At 29.0% G+C, this 12,666-nt stretch overlaps 1 protein-coding gene across 4 annotated transcripts in view; it reads left to right on the top strand.

Moving 5' to 3' along the window:
• LOC107438721 (potassium channel subfamily T member 2) overlaps positions 1–12,666 on the top strand; it is a 497,563-nt gene that overhangs the window by 332,622 nt on the left and 152,275 nt on the right. For all 4 annotated transcript variants that reach the window (XM_071179918.1, XM_071179919.1, XM_043041898.2 and 1 more), the window contains one exon: positions 5,949–6,032. In XM_071179918.1, coding sequence (XP_071036019.1) covers positions 5,949–6,032 — 84 coding nt within the window. The remainder of the gene's footprint in view (positions 1–5,948; positions 6,033–12,666) is intronic.

Here is a 12,666-nt window from a genome sequence, read left to right as displayed (position 1 = left end):
CCTAACAATAATTATAACTCAAATTTATTATGGTATACATTCCATTTGAAATATACTTTGCTAATGTATTTATTAAAAATCAAAAGATAAGAAAGTTTAGAAGGAAAGCAACTTTCCTCCTTTCTAATATAGATAGTTGCTAAATATAATCCTATCGAAACATAAAGTTTAGACTGGACTATATATAACTAAGAATGTGTGAAAGTGAAGTTTAGAGTGGTTGCAATAAATTGAACTCAGCTGACATAAATCTGTCCTGAATTACAAAGAGAGGTTTGTGATCACCTCTAAAAATATCTCAGAAAGTTTCAGCATAGCTTTGCATATCGACTAGAACTGGTTAGCATTCTATGTAACAGGTTTTCTGTATCTGTTACAGAATAGTATCTGTTTTTGAAGTAACACGTTGCTTCGAAAAGTCTGTAAGAAAATACGAGACAAAAGTTGCGACTCTATCTCAAATCACTCTCAATTTTTCGTTTTTATTTGCGTGTCCCTGTAGCTTTTAATTTAAAGAAAAGAAATCAAACTATAACAAGATATTTCATTGAAGTATTGATATTTGAACAGAAGATTAGGTGGAAATGATTACGTTTAATTGAGCGTTACAAATTTGCCTATTTCTACTGTTACTTTTCAACCGGAAAATCTGTTAAATATGTTCTTTATGGAGCAAGATTCACTAACATATTCCGAAACAGAGGTCTGTAACTTTGTAACAGATTTTATAGCTGACATGGTTTTTTATCTTCACAACCGTAACATGTCTCTTGGAAACAGATTTTACAACAATTCTGCTGTATCTAAAACAACACATTAATTTTAAGAATGAAAGTTAGTCAAAACTACCAGAATATGGTAAAACTTACCATGTTTCTGGCCCTATGAGAACACCAAAAAGCTCGATAATTTTTATATTCTTAGTGAAGCGTTTTGGTTATAATTTTGGTAAAATTAACAATAAAGTATGATTTAATAATATGCGATTAAACTTTGTAAATGTGTTAAACTTTAGTAATTTTATCTTAACACCATAAAGCATGGCATTAAAAACCGATTAAACTTACTTTTCAGTTTTGTATTTTTTACTAAATGTGTGGCAATAAGAACTATAATTTTGAAAACTCACTTTTTTCACATAAACGATAATATTGCCATATAAATGATTTAAATATCGTATATTTTGGTTTTATTAATCAGAAATTCCATTTACATGCAATAGGGTAAATTTCTCAGAATTTTTCTCCGTGTAATATTAAATTTCAGTTTTGTTCAGGTATGCAAACAGTTCAGTTCAGATATGCAAACTGAACATTGCATAAAAAATTAACCTCTATAATATCGATGAAATTAAGTAATATAAATCTTATATGCCTTAGTATTTAAATACATACTTGAGTGGAATATTTGTAATGTAAATAATATAATTTTTGAAAGTAAATAATAATAATATAATTTTCGAAATGTCATTTTTCAAATATAATAAAATAATTAATAACAATATTATAATTTTTAAAAGTAGTTGATACATTTCTACAGTTAATTGAGCAAATAAAAAAATATTTTGTTTCAGACTTTTTAAATAAACTACTTTTTAATGGAAAAAAAAATTATTAAAATATTTATTATCTCTTGAATTTGATTAAATAATATATTATACTAAGTGTTTCTCCTCAACCTTGATTTTGTTTCACATCAGCAAAATCGAAACATGTAAAAAGCCTTTTAAAAACCTTTTTATGATAAACTCTTTACAGTTTTTAATGTTTTAAACATAAGTTTAAATTTTTTGATATTTTAGGTGATAAAAAATTTCTTCATTCGTCTTTTATTAATTTTACTGCTCAGTAGTTTCAAAAAAAAAATCAGCGATTAAAAACGGAAAAAACATATAACTGAAATTGAATTTATATTAAAATAGCACGAAATGCTTGAAAGAGCAAAAAGATTTGTTAATAAATATACTTTAGTAAGTACAAATATATACATTAAAGTCTTTTTTACGTATTCTTCATCTACGTTCATCAAATTTAAACAATCTAACAAAAATCAAAATCTACAGAATAACTAAATAATGAACTGTTTCCGTTCCTGTCTTCTTCAAACACTACTTTAAATTAAGTTTCTCTTTCAGCACTCGCAGTTCTATTTAACAAAATGCGATAAAGCTTCTAGCTTCTACTTTTATAACATTTGAAAAACCGAAGATAATTTATAAAATCGTAGCAGGAAGCAACGAAGCAAATTACGAAGCAAAAAAAGGTTATAAAACCAAAATGTTAAAACTTCATTTTTGGATGGCGAGATTTCTTTTGGAAGTTTATGTTATTCTCAAAGCCCTTAAGAACTTTTGCTTGTTTTCATTAAACCCCGAAAACAACTTTATCGAGATGGCTTTATTTACATTAGAACTCCCGTAGTGACATTTTATAAGATCGTAAAAATTTTACTTTAAGAAGTAGCTTACTTCTTAGGCAAACAAACCTTGAAAAAACTCAAAATTGAGTGGGAGTGTGGTATAAAGAATGGATGCTTGGGTAAACTAATGTTGATAAAAGAGTTCTTTGACTTGGGATGATTTTTCTGAGCAAAATTTCTAATTAATTTTTAAAAGAAATCTTTAAAGATTTTTGTTTACCATTCACCTAAATTATTTTATTAGCTACTTTCAACTCTTTTTGGAAGAATTAATAAAATGACTCTAAGGAAATTTGTGATTCAATTTGAAAGCTCACAATTTTTATTGTAGAATATCATAAAACACCACTTCTTCATAAGTCACTTGTATGAAACTATGCGCAGTAAATATCTAATAAAAATGACTTTTATACCGGTATTTGTTACAGCAATCTTCGGTAACTTAAAATCATCATGTTGTATGAGATTTTTAATTAATTTTCATGCTTAAGTAACACTTGTTCAACTTCAAATCTTCTATGAATCGCACTTAAATAAGAAATAAAATAAATTCATGCAAGAATATAATATTTCTAGCATTTTTTTCTTCTGATCTTTAAACTATGTTTGTTTTTTGTGAATGTGTGCGTTAATTAATAGAAAAGTACTCTATTTTACGCATTGTTGGTCACCGCTTAAGTAAAATATGTATATCCCGAAAAATCTCAATATCGAGTGAAATATAAAAATTTAAGTGCAATAGTACACACATATTTTTCATGTGTTTAATTTTCCTTTATTTATTTTATATTTTTATCTGAATTTCAACACAGTTTTTTTTAAAGTAATATTATCTGAACGAAAAATTCAACTTGAAGCTGTACGAAGTTTAAGTGCAAAAGAGAGTTTAGGTACAAAAAAGAGAAAAGAGAAGTTTAGGTACAAAAAAGAGTTTTTGAAAACAGGCCTTTGTTTTTCACAATTTATAGAAAATGAATTTTTTTTATTCTTTAAAGTACTTTGAAAAGTTTCAGTTAACTTTATTTTCCACACTTTATTCCTCTAATTATTTCTATAATTAGTTAACATTACTTCTTATCTAGTTTCATTTCAATAACATGTTGTTTTAATCATGAAACTTTTGAAATTACATATAGAAACGTTTTATTAGAAACGTTAGATATTAGAAACGTTTTGTTTCTTGTAGCAAAGCAGAAATTTTTTTTAACCAGATCCTTTCAGAATTTTTTTATTTGATTGGAAATTAATGTGCATGTTTAGCTGCAAATATTTATTTGAAGGAATGCAAATGTTCTAAAGACTATTCTATTTTTCAATTATTTGAAGAGATAGCATCAGTGATATTTACCAACTTATAGCTCCGTTTAATTACAAAAAGAGTACGTTAATATTCAGTTTTTTTTCGCTATGTCAACTAAATTCAATTAAATACATTATAGTGAGGGAGGAAGAACTATGTCACCAAATTAGTATTCCGAAAGTTATCTGAGGATATAATATTTATTTTATTTTTAATAATTCTGTAAAACTAAGTAATTTAAAATCGACGGTAATTGAAACAAAAAAAATATTCGCCAATGGTGCTTAGTTAATTTTGGTAATAGGCACTACTGGTGTTATGGTAATTGAAGCAGTTTAAATTGGTACCAAAGACACTAATATAGGTACAATGTCATAACATATTAATACATTTGATGCCTGTTAAAAGACTGTCAATCCTGTGCAGTTTTAATACGCCTACAGTGGAAAGAGTTTTTTTTTCGAGGTCCTTAGACCCTTGAAAGAGAATAAGTAGTGGACAAAATTGCTTGATTGTGGTAAATTTTGACTGTCATGAGTAGGCCTCGAGAAGCAACGTCAAGCTAAATGATATAGTTAATCTCTATTTTGTTGAGATGAGATACTAAAAATGTGTTTGCTTAATCTAATAACGTAAAGCTACCGATAAGGACAAAAAATAATTCGAAATATATTAAATTATAAATGCATTGGTATATGTTTTTCAGTTTTGAGCATGATTTCGTAGAATTTTTAGGTACAGACTTGTTGTTTATGACTTTATATAGGACGGTAATCGTAAAACTATGAAGGACGACACAGAAGGGACAGAAATAAACAAATAAATAATGGGGAGGGGGATAGTAGTTATTTTGGAAATGGAAATAAACACAAATATCTTTACTATAGTTTAATAAATTATGGAACCTAATATAGCATGTGATAAAATTAGCTTACATAATGGGAATTGCAGGTTTTTAATATAATACGTACGACCTCGAAAATCCGGACTTCTGAAATCCGGAAATCTCTAAAATCCGGACTCATGTGTCCAGTTCCTCAAAAAAAAATTTCAAAAGAATAAATTTTAAAAAAATTGCTTAAAATAAAATTTTTAATGCAAAACCACAACTCTTCTCCAACAATGAAGCAGTAGATGAAGAGGTAGAGGTGGGGTGTGAATGAAAGCTCATAGGTGATGAGGAAATTCCAGTCATTCTTATCAGCTCTGTATGGATAACAAAGAATATAAAGGGAAATCCCCTCTTCCTGAAGGGGAATCCCACAACTCTTTTGCAACAATGATGAGGTAGAGGTGGGGAATGAATGAAAGCTCATAGCTGATAAGGAAATTCCAGTCATTCTTATCAGCTCTGTATGGATAACAAAGAATATAAAGGGAAATCCCCTCCTCCTGAAGGGGAATCCCACAACTCTTTTGCAACAATGAAGCAGTAGATGAAGGGGTAGAGGTGGGGTGTGAATGAAAGCTGATAGCTGATAAGGAAATTCCAGTCATTCTTATCAGTTCTGTATTGATAACAAAGAATATAAAAGGGAATCCGCTTCCTCCTGAAGGGGAATCCCCTCAGAAGGAGGAATTTTTCCATCTTCTTGTTTTCCCCCCTTGAGATGAAAGAAAACTGGTTCTTTCTTAACCTTGAAGCTTAGGAGGCGGGGACAAGTTCTTTCATCCCCCAACAAAAAAAGGATTAGTATCAGCTGGTACAGTCTAGTCTAGAAGCATCTGTTTCGGTTATAAGTTGAAATTCAGATCGCGTTTTAAGCCTATATTTTTTGTTTTAATTGCTAATATTATGTCATCTAAACGATCGATTGCGGGAGAAAATGACAAAAGTTTGATTTTTAATGTCTTTTATTTATTATTTAAAGAGTATGTTTATGTTAAAATTGACGTCGGAGGTCTACACAAGCGTGATTAATCGCGAAATCGGCCTGGCGAATTCGAAACTTCGATAATTCTATCAATTCAAGTGAGGTATCTAAAATCCGGAATTTTCGGAAATCCGGACCTTCCAAACCCCCCAGCAGTCCGGATTTTCGAGGTTGCATGTATTGCAATTTGAGAAACAATTATGCCATAAAATTTAAAATTACCAATTTTTTCTTTACTTTAGTTAATAAAAACCTATTTTGAAAAATTCTGAATTGTTTTAAAAAAAAGTATTTATAAAAATGAAAATCTTAATTTAAAATATTTTACTATACCGATTTTCTTTTTATATTTTCAGCTATGATTGCACACCGAGCAATGTTACTCTCCCAAAAATATTTGATGAAGGAATGGTAGATAGGCCTTCCGAACATATCAATTGGTAAGTTTTAACATTTTATTAAATTCCATTTATCAACCAATGGTGACTATATTGACTAAAAATAGAACATCAAACAAGAAAGAATTGAAAGTATGACTTGTTATCATACAAAAAAATTGTTGCGTTTCAGGTCATCCAAAATACGGTTTTTTTAACAACAAAATAATATTTATTTTGCTTTAGTTTGCTTTAATTTTAAAGGGCGTGAACATTTTCTTTTATATTTTAAATAGATAGTTTGGCCAGGATAACATAGTTGGTAGGGAGTTGGGCCCATGACCAATATATCGTGAATTCGATCCCCACCTGCCAAAGACTCCACGTGTACGCGTAATAAATGTTGTCGGGTCACAAAGTCCTCCATGATCCTTAACAAATCCTACCTCTGGGAGTTCTGAATTGGAGATTGATTATTCTCCATATGGCTCAAATCAAACTTATGATCTGTGGGTGAATGCATGGATGTATGAATGGGTCCGCCCTATAAACGGGCTATGACTAGTATGTGGCCAAAGTCGGACTCTTGGCCATAGATGACGTCACTGAAAAACAAGAAATGCATCTGCCTTAACTGCACCTAGAAGGCTTGCTGGCTTTAACAAATGGCACTGAAAAAAATATATACTTTTTTGGATACTGTATTTAAATTAATGTGGTACAAATTGTGACTTTTAAAAAAAAAATTAAAAATTTTTTTTACTTACTTTATTTAAAGACATAATTTGAAAGATGTAAAACTATTTTTTTATAGAAATTTATTAAAATATAAATTCGATAACACAGCAATGAAAACATCTTTAAACCAATCGTGATCAAAATCACACAAACTTTCAATGCAAAACTCCGAAACCAAGTGTTCAAAAAATGAATTTGTTGTTGCTTGAGACCATTAAGTGATTTTTGCAGTTTTGATCATTGTTATTACGTAAGTTTTCAGAAGTTATTCTCAAGATATAATTTTGAAACTCAATTTGTTAAAATTAACGCTAACATAAACACTAAATTGCTAACAAAAGATAATACAATAAAACTAATCCATATTTCAGATACTTAATATATGCAAAGGATACTTTAAATCTAATAAAATCTTTAAATCCAAATAATTAAATCTAACAACTTTTACTTTAATTCGTACATCAGTGATTTTTGATTGACCAAATTACAAAAATCATGATTTTTTTTATCTTCTTATCCATTATCCTCACTATCAAATTTAACTTTATTAAAGAGGTGTTGCTTATTTTTGTTAGAAGTGCATTTGTCCATATTTATGGAAAATGATAAGAAAATCCATTAATTTTTATTTGGTAAGTCACATTTCATATAATAAATTGGATTTCGCAAACGCGAAAAACAAAATAAGGACACATCAGAAACTGTATTATGATTAAATGTCAAAGCTTTTATAAACCAAATAAATAATGAACTATGGTAAGGCCTATAAAGGAAATACCGTCCTTTAGTCTGGTTTATTAGTCGCGAATCATAATGAAAATATTCTAGGCATTATTTGAACTCTTTTTATATAATCCCTTTTTTACCAGTTCATGAAATAGTGCATGTTAGAAATAAAATATTCGTTTATCGTCTGAATACATTACACTACAATAATAGACGAGACACTTACAGTTTCTGACATTTTTGTCAAATTTCTCAAGAAATACTAACAAAAATTATTTTATAGAGAACCTTAGAAGTTCGATTCGTCATTCTAAGCATGTCATGCGCTTTTTCATACTTATCAATAAAGTTTAAAGCTGTCGGAGATTTAAGGGGCCGATAACAAATTACGGACGGAAAAGAGTGATCGCGAACACCTTCTGCCAAAAAGTAGCAAATAATTTTGTAACTTGTATCGATTAATTTATATTCTATAAAGGTATAAATATTCGTATTGCTAACTTAAATATTTTGAAGATTCGGACATTATTAAATGAAATTGATCTTTTTGCCTTAAGTTTTCTTACGATAAATATAAAAATTTCCAATAAAATTATTTCAAAAAAAGTTGGAATAATTTTAAATTATTGCAGAAATACCGTTTTAAAATTCGAAAATAATTCTTTAAAAATTGCGCAAGATCTGTGCATTTAAAGCAGTCTTTTCTACTGTGCATGCGCAAAACAGATTTAAAAAAATAAAATTTATAACATTGTTGTCAATTGTATTTTGTAACTTATGAAAAAAGTCCGATTTTGATGTCTTGAAAATTTTAAAAGTTTCAAGCAATTTTTTAAGTAAGGGTTTGGCAGGGTTTTAAATTTACTATGCATTATCTTATGACCAAGAAACGCAGAGCAGTGTGATATAGTCACTTAGATACCTTTTAGCTTTCTGAATCACAGATTGTTTCATCTAACAATGGTTGCAATCTGGCTTCGACTGCACGGAGAAGAAATTTCTGGTAAAATTACCATACTGTATGGTGATCTAATTTCTGGTAAGAAGGGCTATAATTCTGGTTTATAAAACCAAAATATACCGTATTTAAGCCATTCACATGGTAACGGTTAACCGCAACTTCTGGTTTTCAAAGCTATAGTTTTTATTACTACATATTTAATAAAAAATACAAAACTGAAATGTAAATTTAACCGAATAAATGATTTTTAGGACATGATCTGAGATATCATAATAAAATTACAAACTTTTATCACATATAACAAACACATTTTTTATTGTTAATTTTACCAAAAATTCATCAACAAAGCACTTCGGTAAACATTACCTTGTTTTTTTATGTTCTCATAGAATCAGAAACTCGGTTAATTTTACCATATTCTGGTAGTTTTGACCGTAGTTTTTTCTCAGTGTACTAACACCACATCACAACGAAGGTTTCTTGCAGTCATAACATATAGTATTTAAGAGTTGCTCTTAATAACGCTGTTATAAATAGATGTCGAACTTACATATGTTGAACTAGCATAGCATGAATTCATTTAAAGTGTAACAGCTTCTAGTGTGAAATAAATAAATACTCTTAACGTCAACATTTATTTAGGAGTCAACGTCAAGAGACTGATAATTGCTAAAAATAATTCGTGTGGGCTTGACAAAAAAAAATTTTTAATTGATATGTTTCTTTTTTATCGTTCCATTTATAGAAATGCCATCTTACGCTGCAAGGGGAGCTTTCCTATTATGGATATGTTGTTCGTGGGCCTTTGAACTTGAACTTTTCTTATTTTAAAATATTTTAATTTCGTCTTAATTTTATATTACTATTATTTTTCCATATTTTTTATAACGTCGTTGACCGGCTGACCCAATATAAGGTTTATGACTACTAATGTGCAACTCTGTAGCCTTGTAATTTTGAACACAATCCAGAAGACAAGGGAACACCTGGATCAAGTATTGGGAGAAATTTGCCTTCTTGGAGGACTTTTTGATGAAACTAACCAGCATTTGCATTACATGGAGAGGAAAACTACGGACACCTTCCATGGTTATCCAGACGGCGAAAACTATAACCCGTGATTCGTTTACCCGTGATTCGTTAAGATATTTTACGTCAGAACTGTGGTATGTGCGAACCGGCTGCGGAATTCGTATCGCCCAGCCATTGCTGGGATGCGAACCCGGTTACCTCATTTAAAGGCGGAAGCTCTATCTCCTGAAACACCATGGCTCTTATGTTAGTTATTGTCAAGAATTCTATTAAAACAGGCTCAGAAATGCTGTTTTATCGTATTTTAATGATTAGGCGAGCTTGCCCAGTTAGTCCCCTAATCATTAAATTTCGATAAACCAGCTAATACTGTACCTATTTGTAAGCATATTTTGGCAATAGTTAATTGAAAGCTAAAAATCAAGATAATTCAGATAAATAGTAAAAGTACCTGATGTTCAAAAGCACAGGATGTAACGGTAGATAATAGGAAAGAACCCTTCGGAGCATACGATAACATTCCCGGGAATAGTTTCTTAGGTATTCTTAAGGTCTTAGTAATTCTTTAGGTATTCTTAATCCTTATGATGTGCCCTACTTCCCCTAGGAGTTTATTGCAACCTTTACGGGACACCATATAAAAATAATTTCAATTGATTTTATGTAAAGAGTTCTGAAATAAAAGAGTTTCTGTTACAGTAATTTCATTATCTTCTGTAAATCAGAAATTCAAAATCCCTTCAGTGCAACAATCAATTACGTAAGAATTTTTTTTTTTATTTCTTTGGGGAATACCAAAACAATATCGTTTTATAGTATTTGTTCAAGATAAATTCTGAAGTCCACATGACATGCTCGTAAAAGTCAGAAAGTCAAAACAAAGTGTATATTTTATGAGTCTTTTTGTGTGGCAGGAGTAAATTTTGTAAGATCGGAAAACAGATTCTTTTCTTGAAAGAGGCAGAATAAAACAAATAAAAATTGTACAATATGAAGTAAATGACCTCTAAACTAGATTTCTTTTATTTAAATTACTGAATTATGTAATGATTTAATTTAATAATAGGTCATAAACAATTATGCATAAAAAATCAACGTTAGATATTGTTTACATTTTAAATAATTGTACACACATCCGAAATTATTAAACTTAATTTTAAAAAAATATACACACAATCAATTGCATACATTTTGACAGTTTTCTAAAGTAACTCGAAAAATGTGAATTGATAAAAAAATGGAACTATAGTGCAGAACTTTTTGGTTCAAAACTGCAATAGAACTTTAAGAAATACAAGATGTTTTGGGTGAAATAATCACATAATTTTTTTTAAATAAATGCATAGATTTAACTTAAATAGAATTTTAATTCAAATAATAGTACATTTAATGAGTAATGGTAGGATAATTATATTTCAGGTTACTTAAATTATTTTTTATGGAATATAATCATTGAATTAATGAATGATTGATTTAATTTTGTCTTTTCTTGAATTATTTTTCTATTCTTTTCCAATAACAGTATCGAACAATATCATTGTAGAGATACTTGATTCGGGTCTAATATCTTTCAAACTCATCAACTTTTTGATATAGTCATATAATTCAATAATTTCAAACATCAACAATAGCTATAATAATCGTTGTATTTAGAAATAGAACAAGTCTCAATTTTTCTCATTTTTAGAGACTATACTGACGTGCGGTTGAAAAAACAACGTAAGTACTTCATGATGAATTTCGAGAACAGCAGCTTGTCAACTATTTCGATTTCTTTGCTTTCGTGCTTGTAATATTAACACTGAAATATTTTTTCAAAAACTGATTTTATATTATTTTTGAACTGATTCCGAAAATTGTACATTGGAGAAAAAAAATTTTCAACGTGTAGTTTATAAGACATTTTTTTTGTCCTGTGCCTGTTTAGGCAGTAGGGGTGCGATTGTTCCTGTTTTTCAGTGGCGCCATCTATGTCCTGGAATTCGACTTCTGCCACGTCATTCACACAACCCGTTTATAGGGCGGGTCACATTCACCCACAAAGGAGAAAGGACATAGAACACACAGAGACAGAAAGAAACATTCATGCCTTGCCCGGGATTCGAACCCAGGACCTTTCTGTTGCAAGGACAGTTCCCTGCCCACTACACATGTCGGTCGGCGATATAAATATGTACAATACAAATATATAAAATACGGCGATACAAATATGTATAATACAAATATGTAAAATATATAAAAATCTCAATTTTGAATTTTTTGCAGATCACAATGTTTTTTTTTTTCATTGTACGGCAGTAAAAAAATAGTAGAACAGTAGGAGGTAGTTATTTTCTTTTATCAAAATAAATTATATTTAGTAACTAATAACTTTTTGTTTGTGCAAATTGATATATTTTCACAAAAAAGTACTATTTTTCAATGATTATATACACTGAAATATTAATTTATACTGTCATATTAATAGATAAAAGTTTGAACTTTCTTATTATTAATACACTGAGAACTAACAAATAGTTTGATAGCTTTTAACAAAACCGTTAGTTGTTGTTACTTTTATTCACAAAATCAACAAACTTATCATTTCGCAACATTATTACGTAAAATAATGTATTATAATTCAAAAAAAATTTTTGTTGTCCTACTTTGAAATTTAAATGTAGTATAATGTGCACTCAATTTTAAATAGCACTCTCAATATGAATTAGTTTCCAATTTAGGACAATAGAAATCTGAATATGCGTCAAACAATATATTTCCATCGCCATAATTTTAAGATAGTCACGTTTATAACTATATACCATTGGATACTATGTTTACTCAAAACTCATTTGATTCAAGCTCATTTCTCTTTCTAGCATACAGTAAAAATATACTACAACTTTTATTTAAAAAGTTTAATTTTTAATTAAGTTATCTAGATAGTTTAAAAAAGTACTGAATATGAATACTTTAATGTTAATTTGTCTCGGTTATTTTTTTTAATTATTTGTTTACATGCACTTTCCAAAAAATTTTTTAATAAGAAATAAAGTTTTACAAATAATTTTTTAAATACTTTAAATCAATACCAATATCATTATTTTCATTGTTGGTTTTTAATAAATAAGACAAATACGATACTCTCTTTCAATGTTTCTTTTTTCTCCTCTCAACTGTCTGATTTCCAACCTCTTTTTAAGTACTCGTTAAGGTACTTAAAATTAATATTAAATTTAGTTTAATAAGATTAAGTTAATA

This window comes from Parasteatoda tepidariorum, chromosome 1 (genome assembly GCF_043381705.1).
Source record: "Parasteatoda tepidariorum isolate YZ-2023 chromosome 1, CAS_Ptep_4.0, whole genome shotgun sequence".
In the NCBI taxonomy this organism is placed as follows: Eukaryota; Metazoa; Arthropoda; class Arachnida; order Araneae; family Theridiidae; genus Parasteatoda; species Parasteatoda tepidariorum.
This window is presented reverse-complemented; position numbering and strand designations above follow the sequence as displayed.